Here is a 23,704-nt window from a genome sequence, read left to right as displayed (position 1 = left end):
TGGGATATATTCCTTTGTCTTATCCTTTTGTCTGTGTCTGTTTCTGTGTGTTAGGAAAGTCATGTATATCTCCTGCTCTTGAAGATAATGGCCTTGTGATGGATAGGTCCTGTAGCGCCTTGCAATGCAGTGTTTCCTGCTCACCAGAACCTGAAGCTTCAAGGTTGTCTCTTAAATGCATTGCGTACACTCTGCTTTTGTGGCTGAGACACTTTTTCTTTCAATGCAGTCATCTACCGTGGCTTTTTTTTTTTTGCCTGTTGTGGGCAGTGTTCAGTCCATGTAGTGTTAGTGGGCTAGTCTGGAGCTGCATAGGCTTGATTGAGTCAAATCAAGCATTTGCCCATGATGCAGTAGCACCTGACTGTAGGGCACTTTCACTTTGTTGTCCCCTAAGAAGCTTTCATTGGTGGTCAGGGCCTGAAAGACATATCCTTAGCCCACTGCTAAGGCCACATATTAGTGGTGTGTGTAGTTACCTTTACCAGTTTGTCAGAGAGTAGTTATTCTTGCCTGGTGCTGTCCCCTGTTGGGGTTGCTTATACCTTGCTAGGCATGTGGTACTGCCCAGGGGTGGGTAATGGCCGAGTATACATTGGAGGATCTGTTAGTTATGGAAAAGGAGGCAAGGAAAGGAGATGTTAGCAAGTTGAGTAGTGACTGTGGGCACCATACTGGTTCCCCTAGGAGGCCATGTGTTTATGCTGGGGAAGGGAAATCGCACCTGTCAGCTCCTTCATTCCCAGATGACTCTCCCAGAAATTATAAAGTACTCTCCTTCTCATATGCCCCATGTGCTTTTGAAATTGCTATTCCTATGCTTATCTCTGTGGGCTGTCTCTTTAAGGTGGGGGACTCAACTGCCTCTCATCCTCTGAGCTGTCCAAGATCCCAGCCAGCTGATTTTTAAAGGTGCAGGTTTGAAATCCCACTGCTTCTTAAGAACTTATAAAATTTAGCCCTCTGGTTTTCAAAGCCATATGTTATGGGGATTTGTTTTCCCTGTGTGGACTCCCCTATGCAAGGGTTTGTTTCCCTCCCCTCTCTATGCCTATGGAGTCCCTTACTTCTGTGGACAGACCTGAGGGTCCATTTAGCTCCTGACTGTATGTCTGCCCATTTCAAATCATTTGGATGAAGCCTCTTCTCTATATTTAGTTGTAGAGTTTTTACTGCCAGTCTTTGGATTGTTTCCTGGGTTATTTACATTTATGTGAATGTTATATGCTTGTATCCATGGTTCAGGGTAAGCTTGGGTCCTCCTACTCCACCGTTTTCCCAGAAGTCCAGTTTACTACATTTTCCATGGCACAGAAATGAAGAATTAATATTGCACCAAGTTAGATAGTACATACCCAAGAACTGATTGTTGTTATTTTAATTGGTAAATTTTCAACCTCAAAACTACCTTATTATTATTAACAGTACATTATTTATTATTGCAAACAGGAAGTATAATAGGTATCAGACTCGTATGTTAAATGAAGGATTTTTTTAATAGCTCCAGTGAGACTGAACAAAGCTGATGATTTTTGAATAATTGGTGGTACCATGATCTTGAGTAAAAATATGATATATTTACTATGCATTTGGTAGAACTAGAAGTTATGGCACAGGGTTTGGAAAACAGAAGAGGTGCTGTTAAAAGCATGGACTTTGGAGTCAGACTTTCTGGAGTTACATCCATGTTTTGCCACTTACCAGCTGGGTGACTTAAAATGAATTACTTAATCTCTGTATGATCAGTTTTCTTATGTAAAAATGGTGAGAATAAGAGTCTAAATAATAGTGTTGTTCCTCATGGGAATGTTATGAGGTATAAACCAAGTAATATTTGTAAAACTTTTAATACAGGCCTGGCATGTAGCAAGTGCTAGAGGTTTTGGTTAAATAAAATATAGATTGAGATTGGCAGAATTTAGGGAGTTTTAATATCCCACCTATAAAATATATATAGCTATAGAAAATTGTCTATTCTTTAAAAACTGTCTTCCTCTAGATTTTAGGAAATGTGTATTGAAAGTTTAGTGTATCCAAAATAATGTGATTTTATACCTCTAATAAGCAGAAGTTGTAATAATTATGTTTTTAAGAAACTTAATATTCTGTATTAGATTTTCAAAATTTGACCATAGAAATCTCTTTGGAAACCTCTGGTTTTCATTGTTGAAAGAGTTTTAAAATTTTGGCTGCATCTAAAAATGTATTTTTATAGAATATTTATCTATTTATTTAGAGAGAATGAGTGTGTAGGGGCTGGGAAGGGCGGAGGGAGACAAGAGAGCGAATCTTAAGCAGGTTCCACACGTAGATAGAGTCCATGCATGTCTTGATCTCACAACCATGAGATCATAACTTGAGCTGAAACCAAGAGTAGGATGCTTAACTGACTGAGCCACCCAAGTGCCCCTAGAGTTTATTTTTTAAAGTAGGTACAGAGATGTCCCATGTATCCCCTGCCCCACATGTGCATAGACTCCCCCTATTATCAACACTCTCTACTAAAGTGTTATTGTTATCATTGATGAACTTTATTATCACCCAACGTCCATAGTTTATGTTACAGTTTACTCATGGTGTTGCACATTATGTAAGTTTGGACAAATTTATTTTATCCTGTATCCACCATTGTAGTACCATACAGAGTAGTTTTACTATGCTATAATCTGTGCTCTGCCTGTTTCTTGCTCTCTCCTGCTTAACTCCTAGTAACCACTGATCTATTTACCGTTTCCATAGTTTTGCCTTTTTCAGAATGTCATGAAGTTTTAATTAGTATATAGCCTTTTTAGACTGGCTTCTTTCACATATTAATATGCATTTAAATTTCTTTCATGTGTTTTTATGGCTTGATAACTCATTTCATTTAGGTGATAGATACTATTCCAGTTTTTGTATATAACACACTTTATTGATCCACCTACTGAAGGACATCTTAGTTGATTCCAAATTTTAGCAGTTGGGAATAAAGGTCCTATAAATTTCTGTGTGCAGGTTTTGTGTGGTTGGTCTGCATTTAAGTCAGTTATTTAAATTGGCAGAATTCTTTTTTTTTTAATTAATTTTTATTGGTGTTCAATTTACCAACATACAGAGAAACACCCAGTGCTCATCCCGTCAAGTGTCCGCCTCAGTTAAATTGGCAGAATTCTATCATAAGTTTAGGTAACCATTTTGTTCTTATAACTACTAATGTATAAAAGAAAGGAAGTTAAAATGAGTACAAAGTAAAATAATGTGTTTTATTAAGAAGATTATAATAGGTAATTCGCTGTTATAAAACATTTAATTAATTCTGAAATATATGGAATAAAATGTTAAGTACCCCTTCCTTCTTACCCCTCATCAATTCTGTTTTACTCTCCTCAGAGGTAACCTGTGGTTTTGCTTTTTACTCTTCTGTAACTTTTCTATATAAGGAATAGACAAATCACACTCAAACTGACACATTGTTTTAAAAACATATTTGGATTGTACTATACATACGTATGTTTCTCATTTCACAAGATATCAAAATACCCTTTCTGTCATGCCTGTAACTGTTTCTCATTTTAAATGAGTGAATTACCATCTTCGTTGTGGGTATTTCTAAGTTAATTTAACTATTTATTTTTGATGGACAGATAAGTTGCTTAGCATTTTTCTTTTCCATTTCCTCCTCCCTCCCTTCTTACCCTTCTCTCTCTCTTTTAACTATTTCAAATAATACTGCTGATATTGACCATTCTTTATAAGTTGTTTAAATGCATGCACTCTTACATTGTTATAATGTTTCTGTAGCATAGATTTTTAGAAATAGGATTGTTTTGAAGAATAATCTGTGTTTAAATTTTGATGGCTACAAATGATCATCTCTTACAATTCTACTCTACAGACCATACTTATTTATATTCCCAATATATGAAAAATTTTCACAAGAGGCTTCAACAACAACAGATTTTGTAAACATAAAAATGGATACCTTAAAATGTTTGCCATTGTGACCACTGAAGAGGAAACCTGATTTTTGTCCAAATTATATTTTTCTGTGAATTATCTGTTCATATTTTTCCGTATTTTTATAGCTGTTAATCTGTCGCTTGATATCTTCATTTGAACTAATGGGAATCTCATGAAGCTTGATAGGTCTAAAAAATGAAGTTTTTTCACCCTCTCCATTCTCTTTTCTCTTACAGCTTCATTCTTCCATCTGCTGTGACTTAAAACCTTTGAGTCATCCTTTCTTGACCTTTCTCAGGGTATTTGTAGTGCATCAGTAAGTGCTATTGGCTGTAGCTTTTATGTGGATACAGAATCTCATCATTTCTTACTACCTTCAATGCAGGGACCATCTCTCACATACTGTCTTCCTATTTTAATACTTGCAGCCTATTTTTTGCAGAGTAGCCAGAGAAATTCTCTTAAAATATGTCCAATACTTGATGACTGTATTTAGAATCCATAATCCTATCCTAGCTTCTTGAAAGCAAAAGCCAACCTTCTTCCCATGGCCTCTATAGCTCTGTGATTGGTCCTTATTTGTAGCTCTGACTTCATTTCCTACTTCTATCACTCTTCACTTTACTGTAGCCGTCATTGCTTTTATACTGTTTCTTGAAATCCTAAGTATACATCTAGGTGCCTGAGTGGCTTAAGTCAAGTGTCTGCCTTCAGCTTAGGTCGGAATCTCAGGGTCTTGTAATCAAGCTTTGTGTTGGGCTCCACATTCAATGGGAAGTTTGCTTCTCCCTCTGCTCACCCTCCTTCCCCCCCTGCTTGTGCTCTCTCTCTCTCTCAAATAAATACATAAATCTTAAAAAAAAAAAAAAAATCCTAAGTACACACCTAACTGAGGACTTTTTGCATTACTGTTTTATTTGCCTACAGTGCTCTGCTCCCAAATATCTCCGTGGATCTTTCCCAAATTCTTTTTATAAATAACATTCTTTGAATTTCTAACGTGCGTAATGTGGTAGACTGGGGTTTATGAGCATGAAGAAAAAAGTTTTATGTTCCATGCCCTTAAGGTATTATTAATCTAATATAAATGCTAATAAACTAAGTTGGGAAGACAGGGAAAAAATGAGTTGAGATACTGCAACTGCAGTTCATGTAGTGGTGATTTGGTAGCATTTACTTTGGATAGAATTTTAGGACCATCAAAACTTAATTTAATCAAAGTCCTAAGAGCAAGATCTGATTTATTTTATGCTACTTAAAAAGTACCTAAAATGGTATATACAAATTATATGTTTGCATTAACATATAATGCATAAAATATATGGATCTGTTTGGAAATAACACATGTTATAAATTACCATTAAATTAATAGCAATTTCTGACATTTAACTTTAAAATTATTGAGATTCTTTGATTTCTGTAATATCCACAGACAAAATTTTTAATAACTTGCTATACAGATTGGAATCACATTTTGTTAAATTTATATAGATAGATCTGTCTTTTATGTGATCACATAGTTCTTTTGGTTACTTTCAAAATCAGGGTTTTTTTTTTTTTTTTCTCAAAATCAGTTTTTAAAGTTGAGAGAGTATGGATAAACTTTTGTTAACACGAGAATTCATATGTAGGAAGATTTGTTTCTTATCAATTGTGGATGAATCAGATAGTTTGTTGTTGAATTTCCTTTTTTTTTTTTTTTAAAGATTTTATTTATTTATTCATGAAAGGCACAGAGAGAGAGAGAGAGGCAGAGGGAGAAGCAGGCTCCATGCAGGGAGCCCAATGCGGGACTCGATCCCCAGACTCCAGGATCATGCCCTGGGCCAAAGGCAGGCGCTAAACCACTGAGCTACCCAGGGGTCCCCCCCCCTTTTTTTCCAAGTAAAGCTTTCATTGCAGTATTATTATAAAAGTGAGAAATGGGCAAATTGTTAGGTTATAACTTAATAAATTTTTGTGAAGTGGATATATCCATGTATTCAGTAAATAGAATATTAGATTCTAACATTGTTCCACAGTGTTACCTTCCAATCACCAATTCCTGACAAGAGTAACCAACACATTCCTTACTTTTAACAGAGGAGTTTTGCTCATATTTGAATAGTTGCAAAAATCAGTAATTCTATAATACAAAATGATCTAATATAATATTTTATAATCTCATATGGAGCTATTAAGGAAAGAAAAAATCATAGGAATATTTTTTGTATATTTTTGTAAAACAGTAAAGTACATATGTGTTAAATAGCTATTCTTATACTTAGAATCCCGACCATTGTCAGTTCCTGTGAAAGCCATGCTGAATTTATCTGAAGGCTGTAGAAGTCCTGAAGAAAGAATGAAAGAATTTGTTGGAGTAGTATGGAATGCAGTAAAGAGTCTCACACTACAGGTAAAATAAATAATCTGGTTTTAATTTCTATAATCCTTTATAATTTTTAACACCTTAAATATTGGTAAAAAATAATCTCACTACTAACATTTAATATTGGTAAAAAAGAAATAATCTCTTAACATTTGTATCCATCTCATTTGTATAACTTAGATGAAAATTCTTGGTGCACTTTATATATTAACAGAATTATATGAAATACATATTATGTGTTCTTTTGATGAAGTTCTAAAAATACACAAATTTTGAGATTTTTCTTGAGTTTAAAAAGTCATTCTGTTTCTTTATTTTAAAAGATTTTAAATGTTCAATATACAAACCACAAAACACTAGAGAGTAGGCCAAGTTGGACAGCGGTCCCTGAAAGATTGAAGATGAACTCAGCATGGCTTGGTGACTACTGGGTTCAGGGAATGAGAAGAAGGTGTTCCAGTCCAAGTGGTGTTCCAGGTGCCACTTTTGGCATTTGGGTGAATAGTGATGCCATGAAATGGTAAAAGAAACAGCTTTTCAGGGTCAGTGGTAAACAGGGGGTTTAATTTATGCATGTATTTGAAATTCCTGTGAGATAACCAGGCTTCTGTTAGACAGTAGGATATTCATATCTGGAGGTTAAGGAAGAGATTCACAGTAGAGATAGAATTTTGAGAATCATCTACAGATGGTTAGAATCAGGAGATTTCGTCATTCAAAAAATATGTATAGTTGAAAGAGCAATGGACCAAGGGAATACCATATCTAAAATAGACAGTAAAAGTGTCCTTGAAGGAGCCTATAAGAGAGATCAGAGATGTAGGAGGAAAAGTCAGACAGTTCATGGAAGTGAAGGGGTGTGTAGAATTTCAAGTAACCAGCACTTAGCAGTAATAAATTCTGGATCTTAACTATGGTCTGCAATACGAAATGCTTAGATTAAATAATATTTATGATTATTTTTAATTCTAACATTCTTGTGGGATTCTTTTGTTTTTGTTTTTGTTTTTGTTTTTGTTTTGCTTATTTTCTAATGATACAGTGCCTTCATTAGCTTTGTTACCAACAATAAATTTAAGCTTAGACATCATTGTGGATTACTTATAAGTAGAGATACTGATGTTCCTCATTTTTTTCTTCTTTTAAAAAGTTTTTAATTGTGGTAAGATACACTTAACATTAAATTTGCTATGTTAATCATTTTTACGGGTACAATTTTTTTATTTTTTATTTTATTTTTTTAAGATTTTATTTATTTATTCATGAGAGACACAGAGAGAGAGAGAGAGAAAGAGAGAGAGGCAGAGACATAGGCAGAGAGAGAATCAGGCTCCACGCAGGGAGTGGGATACGATCCCAGGACTCCAGGACCTCGCCCTGGACCAAAGGCAGGCACTAAACTGCTGAGCTATCCAGGGATCCCCTACGGGTGCAATTTAAACTGATGTTCTTCATTTGACTAAACTTATTGAGTATAAATTAACATAGAATTACAAGAGTACTAATGATTATATCTTTGTATAGGTTATTTTGAATATGAAATAGGCACTCACTGGCCTCATTCCTAGTCCCAGCCCTGTATTATACTGGGTATAATATGGTTTATATTTAGACGTTTCCAGATGTTAATGTGTTCTGGAAAGCTTTAAAGATAAAACTTGATTCTGATTAAATGATTAAAATCTAGGCCTTAAAATTCTGAGTTTTTAAAATAGTAATGTCCATTTTCCAAGATGTTTTATGAACCAAAATATAAAAAAAAAAACCCTGAAGTTGTCATCTGACAAAACAGAACATCATACTTGAAACCATCAAAGGATTATCCTCTTAGTGGAAGTTTGAGCAAGTGAATGTGTTTGGAATCAGAATTTCTGGAAAATTGATTTTGCAGCCAACATTGATATTTGCTAAGCCCGTGTTCCATTTCTACTTATGATAGACATATCTTGCATTTAGACATAAACAATATTCACTGTAACCTATTTGTTTATCAGTGGGAAAAGTAATTTCCACATTTCATCTTAATGGATTATGTGATAGTACTTTATGTAGTCTTGAACAACTTTTTAAAATGTGAACTTGGTTTGGGGGCCTTTTTCTCAAAAGATTAGCATAAACTCAGTTCTTTGTGAGTTTTCTCTATTGGCTAATCAGCAAAGATCTTATCTATTATAGTTCAAAAAGCTATAATAGATAAGATTTTATTCCAAAAGCTACATTTTATTCCAGAAGCACATGATTGGCAATGGCATGCAGTTGACAAAATAGAAATATTTTGGCCTAGAATTCACTAATAACGGAGAACATTGCCCTAGTTTTTGCTGAACTCCTTTTTCTTCTCTTTTACATTGAAGATCCTATTTCTTTTATATGGCATTTACTAGGTGTTTTTTTTTTTTTTCTAAAGCTTTCTGAGTAGTCTGTGTAATAGAGTAGATTCTTTATTTTCTATACCAAGCCTCTTGGTCTCCTTCTTTTGCTAATAATCTGTTATTCCTTAGAGAACTACTTCCCACATTCCTTGATTTTGATATGTCAGTGTCTCAAGTCTCATAAGCTAATTAAGCTAGATCAATTGAATTCTTTCTCCCAAGAAGTTATATATAGAATATGATCAGTGATGGCAGTAATCATATTGCATGATACATTTGGTGTCCTCATATCTGGTGAACTTCCTGGCCTATCTGCATAATCAAAAAAGGGTAGGTATTTGAGGCTAGACAGATCAACTACCAAACACCTTAATGGTAAAAGTAATTATTTACATTTAATGCTTAAAATTTTGCAAAGGTTCATGTTTTTGTTTATAGGCATTGAGAAAGTGACTATAACTGCATGGTAGTTTGTTAGGAGGAGGAAGTCTGGAATTCAAATGTAGGCATTTTTTCATGTTTTCCCTTGGCAGCATTTATATGGGAGAGTGGATTTGTAACAATCTGGAAAAGAAGACAGCTGAGGTTCACTTTTGAGGTTTTTAACCGAATGCTCTAATTTGGGTATATTTAGATTTCTGCTATATATGATGATAACCCAAATATCTTCATAGAGTATTAAAAATGTATAGAATAGGAAAATTGATTTTGGACATAGTTAATACATTTGTTGTAGTGCAAATGGAATACTGCTTATTTTAGTTACATCATAAGCACTGGTGTTTTTTAATAAAAATACTGTGAGGGGCACCTGGGTGGCTCACTGGTTGAGCACCTGCCTTTGGATCAGGTCATGATCCCAGGGTCCTGGAATCAAGTCCCACATCGGGCTCCCTGTAGGGAGCCTCCTTCTCCCTGGGATGCCTAGATGGCTCAGTGGTTGCGCATCTATCTTTGGCTGAGGGCATAATCCTGGGGTTCCAAGATCGAGTCCCACATTGGGCTCCCTGTGACAAGCCTGCTTCTCCCTCTGCCTATGTCTCTGCCTCTCTCTCTCTCTGTCTCTCATAAATTAATAAATAAAATCTTTAAAAAAAAAAAAAAGACTGAACATCTGTGAATCCATGAGAACTAATATGTGGATCTGATATATAGGAGAAAATCAGTGTATGTTCACTGAGTTAATTTTATGTAGCAGACCTTCAGGTAAGAGTTAATACATTGCATCTTTATATCAGAGCTGATCTCCCCACCACCCCACCCCTGCCCCGAGTTACAGATGAAGAAACTGAAGTCATAGAGAGATTAAACAATTGTCAAAGGTTCCATAAGCTGGAGCTGAACCCATCTGGCCAACAAGTCAGTTTTATTAGTTACTTTACTAGGTTGTCTGTACAATGAAATGATGCACTAAACAGTTATTATAATTAATATCAGTATCTGATGCAAATAAAAATAATTGTGTTTACTTATTTAATAATTATTTAGTACCTAGTACATGCTAGACACTGAACTATGTACTGAGACTGTAAACAAAGTATCTGACATTACCTTATATGTTCTAGTGAAAATTCTGTATTTTAATATCCTCTTGTTTCAGTTTTTTTAAGTGCTAGGATTATGTCCTTTGTATTCCTGACTTCCAGTTCAGTTCATATGAGGTATTAAAGAATGCATGAATAAAAAGAGTGAATGCAATTGTAACCTGAAACGTTCCTTCATATTTGTTTTTATTTGAAACTGTTTTCTGAAGAATAAAATTCATACAGAGAACATGTCATTCTTTAGAAATTTTATAAAATATAATCCAAAGTTTCAGTTTTAAAGAAAGGAAAACATGTTATTTGGGAGTAGGAAATAGGAATATTACTTAAAAGTACAGAAAAATATGATATAACATTTAAAAGCACTTATATATAATGTGTTCTAAATGATAGTGGGCTAATAAAGTGTTCAGATTAATATATAAGTGAAACCTATGTTAGTCTTTTCTTTTTAATTGAGTTGTAATCACAGTTATATAGCACACAAATGAGAAAAATCTAAGTCTACCTAACCTTACATATGGGAGCTAGGTTGGGGGTACACAAAGACCTACATCTTTTCAAATGGCACATAAACTTGGAACTTCCAAAAACTGCATGACAGTCATTTCATTTATTAAAATAAGAATACTAAATAATTTCTTCTTTATTGGTTTATTCTCAGTGTATCATACTTAGATTTGTAGCCCTTGACCTAATAGGAATCAAAATAGAGGTGGTTTTACTTTAAGAATTTGCAATAATCCCTTCACTTTAACACATGAATGTGTTCAATATTGGCGAAAGAACACGTTGCTACCAAAACTGAAATAAGATCCTTGAAACAGAAAGGATGTTGCCATGGAAAAATGAAGTAACACTCAGTGCAGCTGTGATGCATTAATGAATAGGATATTTTTTTAAAAGATCATTTGTGTTTGGTGTGGCTCAGAGGGTCCCAACCAGATGGTTTCCATGAACATGATCTGACCCCCAGTTTGAGGACTTCTTACTGGCAGATTACTTCATTTTCTTCCCCTTAGATTGTCAGATCCTTACATTAATGCAAAATTTACTGCCGCAGATTTATATACACTTACATAAATCACTCAGCATTTTACATTAAAACCACAATTTTAGACATAGAGTTTAACAGTTATTTTAAAAGTGTAAAAAGATTTATGTGATAGCTATAGTATATATAATAGATGTAACATTATAATAAGTTTGAGCAATTTCGATTATATGTATGTTTTGGTTCTTATCATTAGAGGAATCTCCATAACACATCATATTTTAAGAAGTTTATTTTTCAGAGTTGTTGTTTATCTCAGGCTAAATTTGATGAAATTTATTTTTGAATTAGTGGAATTTTGGAATATATTATGATTTTAGAAATTTGGGCACAGCTTGAATTTATTTCAGAGGATATGCATGTGTATATTTGTATAGTGTGGCATATTATACTAATTACCTCATGTTATTGAAAACATTTCTTATTTTTTTATTTTTTAAAGATTTTATTTATTTGTTCATGAGAGACAGAGAGAGAGAGACAGAGACAGACAGGCACAGGCAGGGGGAGAAGCAGGCTCCATGCAGGGAGCCCAAACTGGGACTCGATCCTGGGACTCCAGGATCACACCCTGGGCCGAAGGCAGGAGCTAAGCCTCTGAGCCACCCAGGGATCCCCAAAAACATTTTTTAATAAAGCATCAATAGCTACATGAAGTTTTAAATACTGACTCTTTTTAGTTTTACACTGTAACCATAATAAATATGGGAGAATATGTTCTTGGTAAACCATATTGCTTGAAGATAAATAATTATGTTAAATTTTAAAAGGGTAAATGTAATACATCTGAGACAATATATACTTCTATTTAAGAATTTTAAAATGTAATCTTAAATCAATGGGCTACTTAACGTATACACACTTAAATTAAGTTGCAAGATAAAATTCTAGAACTAAAAAACTCATAAGAAATTATCATTTTTATTTTGCAAACTTTGACTTATATTTTTCTTCACTGAATTCGTCAGTGTGTTCCATGCACAGAAATGTTAAAGCAAAGATGATTATGCTAGCTTATTTATAAGGCTGCCAAATTATTTATCATATTAAGGACCTGCTACATATCATCCCCTCACTAAGGACTGTATTAACCCCATTGAAGGTATATTACTATATTCTTTAGTGACCTTTTTTATCTTTCATTGATAGAATATCCAAGCATTTATGAAACAAATTTTACTTTTTGTTATACCTTCAGATAATATCTTTATATGCCAAATATTTTATTTAAAAATTAACAGGTATTTTTTATTTTCTTAAGAATAATTTATGCTAAAAAAAAAAGAATAATTTATGCTAGACTGTTCGGGCAATTGGTGAACCAGGTACAAAATATTACTTTGTAAGAACCAACCATGACTAAAAGAATCTAACATACATTGCTTTTGAATTAAGAACTCATTCAAAATTTAATTTCTAATTTGGGCGTGCTTCATTTTATTTTAACTCTGAGTCACCAGCTGGAGATAAGAGACCATAAAAATTGCACATGAAATCAAAATTTAAATAATAACTTGAGATATGATAGACATAAGGAATAATGTTCTGTTTTTTAAGTGTTCTCAATTTTCTTCATTTACCATGTATATTTATATATAAAATGTGATACACATACACACTTGAATCTTGGTATACATGTATTAAAAAGAGTATGTGATACATTTTAATGTGTGTCTGGAGATAAAATCTGAACATTTTAAACATTTTTCTTATATTTTAGTCTGTGAAGTTAAAAAAAAAAGGCTAAATTCATAATAGAAATAGCTCTGTGTATATGTGTGTCTTTTAAGTGAGTACAATATAATGCTAGTCAGCTCTAAGGCCTTAACTGGTGTTAACAAAAATCTAATGAAGTGCAAAAGAAGGAGGATTTTCTCACCTTTTTTGCCAACACATTTTCTAATTTAGTCATGTTTCTTGGAAAGAACTGTGGAAAGGCAGATATGTTTTCATCTCATGTCACTGTGCCTTTTTGATCAAATTTATAGCAAGAAACATCTTTTTAAGTGTTTATTGTGTTCCTTGGTAAAAGTTACTCATAAAGGCATGAATATGGCCCATTTCTTTTTTTGGCTTGCCTGTTTATTCATTAAGATATTAGGTGTTTAGGCTAAAGTCTGTTCCCAGTATTTTAATTTTGCTCTTTTTTTTTTCGTAGCTTGAAGTACAGTCTTGTTGTGTGTTTGTTCCAAATGATAGCCTGCCTTCCCCAAGTACAATTGTATCTGGTGACATTCCTGGAACAGTAAGAAGTTGGTACCATGGACAAACTAGCATGCCAGGAATGCTGGTCCTCTGTTTGCCACAGATAAAGATTATTAGTGCTGGCCACAAGTATATGGAACCTCTGCAGGAGATTCCATTTGTCATTCCACGACCCATCCTTGAAGAAGGTACATTTAAAAAAATTCTTCCTATGATTGTTACATTTTATAATAATATTTTAACTCTTGTTTTTGTAATATGTCAGTGCTTATGTAAATTAGTCTTCTCAGCAAAAGATCCACATGAAAATGAATTAAGTGATCAACAAAGTAGAACCTAAAAAGGAAAGGTGTACACCGTGTATGAACTGATACAGTCTTTTTATTGACACCCACACCTTTTAATCATATTGATGTATGTATAAATGGAGACTACAAAAGATCACGTGCAATACAGAATAATCACTAAAATGTGAAGCATAGACACATTGAGAAGACAAGCATAGACACATTGAGAAGAAGTTGGTTTTGGATGTTTGCATTAGACTGAACTAAGAATGATAAATAGATCTTAGTTTAAGCTACTTGATTTGTTAAAAGAGACATATATTCTTTACATCAAGCACAATATATTCCTGGATTACTCATTTGTTAAAGTAGATAATTGTGTGATGATTGAAGACGTGACTCTTTAGAAATACTTTATTTCTGATACTGCAGAGTTTTCAGCTGCAAATTCATGCCCTTTTGAACTTTAACATATTTATCTCAAACAAGATGTGAACCTGGAAAAGTTTTTAGTCACAAAGTAAATAATGTGAATCTGTATTTTAATAACAGGGTTCAAATTTGTTACAATGCTTAGCAGTTCCACACCTTGTTCATATTATTAGGATATAAGTACATGAATGCTGATATCATTCAGATTCTACACATACTATTATTGAAAAGCAGAGTCAGTCTGTGCAGGTTTTGACTTCGACTTGATGTTAATTTCTCTCTCCCTTTTTCTGTATTCAAATTTCTATTGAAATGTAGTTTTCTTAGGTTTGTCAGAAGTAGGAATGATTTTACTACCAGAAATGAATGTTGGTATTTAATAATATGAATATCATTATCATAAAATCACAGAATTCAGTTAGAAGGAGCTTCTTTAGAGCTTTTCTTATGTAATGTTTGTCTTGATGCAAGGATTCTTTTTCCAGCATATTGGATATATCCATTATTTGATATTTGCTTTTGGTTATTGGCAGTTCTTTATTATCACAACAGCTCTCGTATATCTAGCCTCATAGAATGAGCCTGGGATTGCTTCCTGTGTTTTGTTTTAACTCTGAAATAGTTTTTATAAGATTTTATAAGATTCAAATAGTTTATTCTTTAATTTTTTCTTCTTGGCTTTTTGTTTGTTTGTTTTGTTTTTAGAGGGGAGGGAGGAGCAGAGGGAGACGGAGAGAATCTCAAAAGGTAAGATGAGGAAAAACCATGATGTAGTACTATCATGGGAGACAAATGATTAAATCATTTTAAATATGGCAGAGCTGTTCAATAAGATAAGGGCTAGAAGATTTGAAAGGGATTTGACAATTTAGGTGATTGGTTTCTCTTATCACACATTTTCAGAGGACTGATATTAATGCAGTTCAGATTATGGTGGCTTAAGGACTAAACAGAAAATGAAGATTTTTTTTATTGAAATGTATTTGACATACAATATAATACTAGTTTTAGTTATTTGATAGTGATTTGATATTTTTTATACATTAAAAGAGACCACTGATTGGTCTAACTACCATCAGCCACCATACAAAGTTATTACAATATTATTGTCTGTACTATATATTACATCCCCATGACTTGAAATTCATTTATAAGAGGAATTTTGTACCTCTTAATCCTCTTCACTATTTCACCCCTCTCCCTACTCTTCTCCTTTTGGTAATCACTAGTTTGTTTTTCTGTGTTGAGTCTTCTGTTTTTTTTTTTATTTTCTCCATTTTTAGATTCTCTATATAAGTGAAATCATATATTTGTCTTTCTTGGACTGACTTATTTCATTTAGCATACTACCCTGTAGGTCCATATATGATGCTGCAATGGCAAGATATGCCTGTTTTTCATTTATCCTAGTAATATTCCATTACACACACACACACACACACACACACACCACATTTTCTTTTCCATTCATCTATCATTAAACACTTAGGTTGCTTTTATATCTTTGCTATTGTGACTAATGCTGTGAATAACAAAGAAGTACATATGGATCCCTGGGTGGCGCAGCGGTTTGGCGCCTGCCTTTGGCCCAGGGCGCGATCCTGGAGACCCGGGATCAAATCCCACGTCAGGCTCCCGGTGCATGGAGCCTGCTTCTCCCTCTGCCTGTGTCTCTGCCTCTCTCTCTCTGTATGACTATCATAAATAAATAATAATAAAAAAAAACAAAAAACAAAGAAGTACATAGATCTTTTAGAATTAGCATTTTTATTTCCTTCAGATAAATACAGAAGAATTGTTACAGCCCAAAGATTTTAGAAATTCATGTTACTGTGTTCATATTCTTAAGGTATTTTTGGCCGTTCTCTTTGATTTCTTATTTGACTTATTGGGTTGTCTAATAGCATGTTTAGTCTCCATGTGTTTGTGCTATATCCATATTTTTTCTTGTAACCAATTTCTAGTTTTATACCTTTGTGGTTGGAAAAGATACTTGATGTAATTTTAGTCTTTTTGAGTTTATTAAGACTTGCTTTATAGACTAATGCATTCTGTCCTGGAGAATGTTCCATGTGTAGTTGAAAGGGAGTACTGCTTCTGCTTTTGGGTAGAATGTTTTCTATATATGTCGTTAATCTATCTGATCTAATGTATCCTTTAAGGTCAGTGTTGCCTTGCTGATTTTCTGCCTGGCTTATCTCTTCATTGATATAAGTAGAGTATTAATGTCTCCTACTATTCTTAAACTGCTATTTCTATCTATACTTCTGTTAGTATTTGCTTTATGTATTTAGGTGCTTCTATATTGGCTGTGTAAATATTTTTAATGTTTCATGCTCTTGTTGGATTGACTCATCATCATGTAATGCTCTCCCCAGTTTGTTTTCATTACTGTTTACATGGCATATCCTTTTCCATTCTCTCACTTTGAGTTTGTGTGTATCTTTAGATTTGAAGTGAGTCTCCTGTAGGCAGCTTATATGTGGGTTTTGTTTTTTAATTCATTCAGCCATTCTGTGTCTTTTGATTGCGGAGTTGAGTTCATTTACATTTAAAGTAATTATTCATAGGTATATACTTATTGCCATTTTGTTTATTGTTTCCTGACTTCTTTTGTAGTTCCTCTCCATTCTTTTCTTCTTCTCTTTCTCTCTTATGTTTCAGTTTTCTTTTAGTCTTAAATTTGCATTTACTTCTTTTTTTCTTTTGTGTATTTACTGTAAGTTTTTTCTTTGCAGTTACCATGAGATTTACATGTATTTTTTATTTATGTAACTGTCTTTTTAAAGTTGATAGTAATTAATTTTGAATACATTCCAAAGCTTTATATTTTTACTTTCCTCCATCTATGTTTTATATTTTTGAGTATACATTTTATATCACTTTATTTTATATATCCCTAAACTTAATTATCATATTTTTACTTAATTTTACTACTTTTGTCTTTTATTCTTCATACTTGGTATCTCCACTACTTTTATTATGTATTTGCCTTTTATTAGAAGATTTTTACTTTTGTGTGTACTATTTTTTCTTATTAAACAGCACATTTTATTTTTAGGGTTAGATTTGTCTTTTTAACATTTCTTATAAAGCTGTTTAGGAGTAAACTCCCTTTTGCTTATTTGGAAAATTCTTAATCTCTCTGAATGATAATGTCTGGGTAGAGAATTCTTGGTTGGCCAGTTTTTCCTTTTAGTGATTTAAATGTGTCATGCCTGGCAGCCCGGGTGGCTCAGTGGTTTAGTGCTGCCTTCAGCCCAGGGCGTTATCCTGGGGACCCAGGATCGAGTCTCACGTCAGGCTCCCTGCATGGAGCCTCCTTCTCTCTCTACCTGTGTCTCTGCCTCTCTGTGTGTGTGTGTGTCTCTTGAATAAATAAATAAAATCTTTTTAAATAAATAAATAAGCCATGCCACTTTTTTCTGGCCTATAAAGTTGCTGCCAAAATATCTGCTAATTGCCTAAGGGGTTTTCTCTGTATGTAATGTGTTAGTTTTTTTCTTGTTACTTTTACTATATTCTGTTTACCTTTTACCATTTATTACTTTTTAAGAAAAAGTAAAATTTATTTGAGAGAGAGTATGAGCAGGGGGAAGGACAGAGGGAGAAGGAGAGAGAGCATTTCCAGTATTCTCCCTGCCAAGAGTGGAGCCAGATGCAGGGCTCAATCCCTTGACCTTGAGATCGTGACCTCAGCTGAAATCAAGAGTAGAGTCAAACGTCCAACTGACTGAGCCTCACAGGCACCCATACCTTTTACCATTTTAATTAAAATGTGCTTGGTGTGTTTCTCTTGGGGTTTGTCTTATTTCGGACCTCTCTGATCTTACTGGACCTGGATGTCTGTTTCCTTCCTTTCCCAGATTATGGATGTTTTTAGCCATTCTTTCTTCAAATAATTTTTCTTGACTTTTCTTGACTTTTTCTTGATTTTTCTCTTTCATCTCTTTCTGGGGTCTGGATAATGAGAATGTTACTCCACTTGATGTTGTCCCAGAGGTCCCTTAAGATCTCCTCACTTTTTTCATTGTTTTATTTTTATGCTTTGTCTTTGTGTTTTCCATTCCTTTGTATTCTGGCTCACTGATCATGCTTCTGTTTCATCCATTCTGCTTTTGGACCCCTCTAGTGTACTTATAAGTTCAATTTTAATATCTGTTTCGTGTTTTCTTATCTTCTCTTTGTTGAAGTTTTTTTTGTGTTCCTCCATTACTCAGATATGAGCATTACTTTGAACACTATCTGTAAGGTTACATCTCTCCATTCATTTAGATCTTTTCTGCATATTTGCCTTGTTCTTTGGTTTGGAATACATTCCTCTGTCTACTCATTTTGCTTCTCTGTCTGTATTAGGTGAAGAGGCTACCTCCCTCAGCCTTGAAGCAGTAGTCTTGTATAGGAGCTGTTTTGTGTGTCCCAGAAGCTCTATCTCCTGTGTCTATGAGAGCTAGGCATGCTGTGGGCATCCCTCCTGTGGGCTGTTCATCCCCTGGTTTTCATAGGGCTACAGCTGCTATGTGTGAAAGGTAGAGCGCTGGGTACTTGGCCTGTTGTATCTTAACTACTGCATGTAGAGAGTGGGCTTCCAGCCACTTGCCCATCTTGGTTGTGGCTTGTTCTCTTGGTGGGTTGGGTGTGGCTTGGGGTATTCATCTGGCTTTTTTTACACTTTGGGTGCTACATGGGAATGGGAAGGGTAGGAGGCTCACCCAGCTTGTTCATGGTGAGTGGTAGGCAGACCACACCTACCTATGGGTGCCAGCAACCTAGAAGGGATCCATCTAAAATGGTCCTTGTTGACTCCTTCACTAACAAGATAGGATGAGATTGCAAAAATGGCTGTTCACAGCACTTCTGTCCACTGTTAAATCCTTGCAGGTTCCATTTAAAAATTTTTTTTAATTAATTAATTTATTTTCCTTGCAGATTTCTATCTCTCTGGTAGCCACTTTTATATTAGTAAATGAGTCTCCCTCTCATATGGTCTAGGTGCTTTTTATTTCTTGCTTATGTGATAGATCATAGGGCAAATAGGTTTGTGGGAAGCCCTTTAAGAACAGATCTTTATTTCCCAATGTACTGTGATTCACCTGGTCTTAATCTTTATTGATTTTAAAAACTAGACAATTTAGACCTTGTCTTTACTGTTCCTGTCCCCTTTCCATCTAAAAGGTCAAGATTACTACTGTGGGACACAATCCCTTAACTTTTCAATGGGGTGTTCTGTTTTTGTAGGATCCCTCCCACTTGTGCCTCATTTGGGGTGGTTTATGGGACGAGGCTGTGTCTGCCTCTTACATCTTTCTACATGTTTTCCTTTGTCTTTTGTGAGAAGGTGCTGCTCATCTAGTTCTCAGGTCCTTTTTAGAGGAAAACAATGCCATATATAGTTTTAAGTTGTGTCCATGGAAAAAGATGAGTTCAGGATCTTCCTATGTTGCCATCTTGAACTCATGAAGAATTGGTATAACAAATCTACAGTGTTTTTTATGTTATTTGAGAAAGAAGAGAGAGGGTGGTAATTAGATGTATATATGCCTTGATGTTTTTAGTTTTCAAGGAACAGAAATCAAGTCAGGATAATTTAAACAAAAAAGGTACTTAATGACTCATTTGCCTTGATGTTTTTAGTTTTCAAGGGACAGAAATCAAGCCAGGATAATTTAAACAAAAAAGGTACTTAATGACTCATCCTTTAGTCTATTATAGAAAGTGACTGAGTTTTAGTTAAAATTTTGAGGTTAATCTCACCATTTGACTCCAGTGGTTATGAACACCATGTTTTCAATTAAAACTTTATTTTTATTTTCTTGTCCTCACAACACCTGTTAAATTTTTTCTTGCTCTTTGGTTTTGCTTGGTTATCATTGTGAATTCTAGATCTCAATTAAAACTAAATTAAATTTATGATGGAATGGGCAGCCTGGGTGGCTCAGTGGTTTGTCGCCTGCCTTTGGCCAAGGACATGACGATCCTGGAGACCCAGGATCGAGTCCCACATCAGGGTCCCTGCATGGAGCCTGCTTCTCCCTCTGCCTGTGTCTCTGCCTCTCTCTGTGTGTCTCATTAATAAATAAATAAAAATCGTTTAAAAAAATATAAAATGAACAACAAAGAACAGTTTCCTATGTAACCAAGGTTTGTGCTTAAGAGCTTTTATTTTGATGGAAATATTTTAATATGTTGCAGTGTTCGTGTATATATGTTGTGAAACATAACCACCCTATGATTTAGAAAGGAAATTCAAACCCAGTACTTCCATAGAGAAAAATAGGCCACTCTCCCCATTGCTAGCTACTGCCCAGCCCCAGCCTCAGTATCCTTTTCTGTGTTCTTTGAACAAGTTTATCTCTGTCCTATTGCAGGGCATTAGCAGATGCTACATATATGACTACTTCCTTCTTCATCTCTTCTCTCGCATTCTTTTTTCAGGCTTCCATGTACTTCACTTGCCAGGTCCTTCTGTTCTGTGCTCTTACTGCTTTTGACTCACCACTCTTAATAGTCCTATCCCAATTTTAATTATTTTCATTCAGACCTGATTTCCCTACTATGATGGAAAGGACAAGAAGCATATCTATCTCATTCACCGTGTTATTCCTATCATCTAGCATAATGACTGGCACAAAACAGGGCTAATTATAGAGTATGCTATTCAGCAAATAGTTTTTGGTTACTCTAAGGAGAAAAAAAAACTTTGAAAGTGAAAAGGTCAACATTTGACTTGTCTTCAAGTTCATAAATAATTGAAAAAATTCTTCATCATTATGACTTAAAAAGTGAAAAAATTTACAAATGATCAATAGGTTGAACAAGAAAGGTTCTCATAGATTTCAGGTTTATTCTGTACTGAATTTGGACTTCTAAAGTTCAAAATAAGGAACTGTTTGTTGAAATGTGTCATCTGATTTCAATTGCCATGGAAGGGCATTAGATTAGAGATGATCTCTAACATAGTCAGATCCAATCTGTGGAGGGTGTTTGGGTCAAAATCAACATCTTGAGTTTCATTAGCAAGTATTTGCAGTGAGGCTTGCAGATGTAATTTGCTACATCCAGCTCACACCTCTGAGCAGATGGGTTTCTACAGTATGCCTAGCAGAGGCTTGTTTTTTCTTCTTTGAAAGAGTTGCCTGCAACTTTAATAAAGTATTTTGACAGAAATGGAATATTGAGATCATTTATAAATTAAAACTTTGCTATTATTGGATTTAGTGAATTTTCATAGAAACTGATGTTAAAATTCTTGAACATCTATGAAAAACAGAAAGGCTATTTTGCCATGTAATTTTTTTCATCATACTGGTTTATATTTATTATTCCACTTTTAATTTTTCATATCTTACTTTGATAAGTTTAATTTCTACTTGTTCTGAATGATGGTGATGAACTATAGTTTTTTTTTTCCAGTTTTACTCAGTGTCTGTGACTTTAGTCCTTAATCCATATGTAAATGAGATACCTTGAGGAAAAGAAGTGGCTCAGAAGAGTTTAAGATTTGTTCTTGATGTTGGTGCTGTTAAATAAATCCCTTAGAGATCATCGTGTATGTATTACAAATGAAGTTAAGCTGTTAAAATACTTAAGTGTAGTTAACATAATTGTTATATACATTATTACCTTTTCAATGGCTCATATCCATCCTGCTACATCATTTGTTTAACTATGGGTTCAGTGACTCTTTAAATCTAGCTTCTCCCTCTGCTCTTCTTTTCTTGCTCTTTGGTTTTGCTATTTATTTATTTATTTATTTATTTATTTATTTATTTATTTATTTATTTATTTATTTATTTATTGGCAGCTCCTCTTCTCATTCTACAGAGTGCTATGCACACGGAAAGGCCTTAAAAATATCCTTGATGTACAGATTTTTATTTGTAATTTTAAAAGTCTATTTTAATATGAGCTTTCTTTGCACTTAAAAATTATCATGATGCTTTTTGTACTTTGAAGTGTACCCCAAAAGTGATGAATATAATATGTACTCTTTTTCTTTATTCCATCATGGCTGGTTAATTTTAGAGAAACTAGAAACAACAACCATACACATGCTTTCACTGTGTTATTCAGTGTAACACATAACTTCTACTTTGTTTTTTGTATAAAACATATTAATAAAATATTTTGGAGCAAAAAAAAAAATGAACTTTATTTATTCCATATCAATCAGTTTTGTATTTTCCAACACCCCCCACCCCGGCCACACACACACACACACACACACACACACACACACACAAACTTATTTTAAAAACAAAACTAATGTGGCAGATCTAATGTGTCCTGTTTTTCCTTTAAAATAAAGTGTATAACTTATATTGACTTAAGAGGATAAAAATGTGTTTTTTAAATGATACCAAGGTAACATATTCTTATTAAAGGACTTTTAAAAATTGGGATATTAATTACATGTAGCATTGTGTAGGTTTAGCTATATAACATGTTGGTTGCTACATTTACATATTGCAGTATGATTACCATTGAGGTGTCAGCTAACACTTCTGTAGGTCACCTAATCATTGTTCCTCTTTTGTGGTGAAAACGTTTAATACCTAGTCTCTTAACTTTGAAACGTATAATATAGTATTATTGACCACAATCATTAAGTTGTGCATTAGGCCTCCAGAACTTCTCGTTGTAAGTTTGTAATTAACATCATCTCCCCCAATACTGCCTCCCACCCAGCCCTTGGCAACCACCATTCTACTCTATATTCTGTGAGTTCAGCTTATTTAGATTGCATATGCAAGTGATAACTAGTATTTGTCTTCCTCTCTCTGACTTGTGTACTTAAGTACATACTTGCATACTTAGCATAATGTCTTCATTAAAGGAACTTTTTTTTTTTTTAAAGGAACTTTTTTAAGTAAGAACATACAGATGAAAAAAAAGTCACTTTGGTTTTAATCACTATTAACAGTTTAGTTTTGTATTTCTTCCTAGTGTTTGTTTATTCTTTCTATTTTGTGTGATAATTATATACAAACAATATACTTATATAACATGCATATAAAAAATGATTATATTCACAATGTACAATTAAGATAATTCCTGACAAACTTATCAGCATTGGGGTTTTTATTTTTTTACTGTACTGTCATGCACATTTCACATGGGCTTAAAATGTTTTAAATCCATTCCCATCTAAAAGTAAGAGGATTTTGGGATCCCTGGGTGGCACAGTGGTTTAGCGCCTGCCTTTGGCCCAGGGCGCGATCCTGGAGACCCGGGATCGAATCCCACGTCGGGCTCCCGGTGCATGGAGCCTGCTTCTCCCTCTGCCTATGTCTCTGCCTCTCTCTCTCTCTTTCTCTGTGTGTGACTATCATAAATAAATTTTAAAAATTTTTTAAAAAATAAAAGAGGATTTTTAAAAATCTGCCTTAACTCTTTCTTAGTGTTTAGTAAATGTGAACTTTCTCCTTTCTGTAAACCATATTTTCTCAGGTTACAAGGAAGAAAGTCAGGTTATCAGAAGAACATCAGAAACGATCTTTAGT

General features: G+C 34.1%; 1 protein-coding gene across 14 annotated transcripts in view; it reads left to right on the top strand.

Annotated features, from left to right (window-relative positions):
• VPS13B (vacuolar protein sorting 13 homolog B) overlaps positions 1-23,704 on the top strand; it is a 739,627-nt gene that overhangs the window by 342,609 nt on the left and 373,314 nt on the right. For 11 of the 14 annotated variants that reach the window (XR_005989852.1, XR_005989853.1, XM_041768645.1 and 8 more), the window contains 3 exons: positions 6,207-6,334; positions 13,436-13,670; positions 14,907-14,948. Coding sequence is in view for 11 of the 14 variants with exons in the window: in XM_041768645.1 (XP_041624579.1) it covers positions 6,207-6,334; positions 13,436-13,670; positions 14,907-14,948 (405 nt within the window). In the remaining 3 variants the exon portion in view is untranslated. The remainder of the gene's footprint in view (positions 1-6,206; positions 6,335-13,435; positions 13,671-14,906; positions 14,949-23,704) is intronic. The other 3 variants (XR_005989854.1, XM_041768643.1, XM_041768646.1) reach the window with 1 other exon arrangement.

The sequence above is a fragment of the Vulpes lagopus genome, chromosome 9 (genome assembly GCF_018345385.1).
Source record: "Vulpes lagopus strain Blue_001 chromosome 9, ASM1834538v1, whole genome shotgun sequence".
NCBI lineage: Eukaryota > Metazoa > Chordata > Mammalia > Carnivora > Canidae > Vulpes > Vulpes lagopus.
This window is presented reverse-complemented; position numbering and strand designations above follow the sequence as displayed.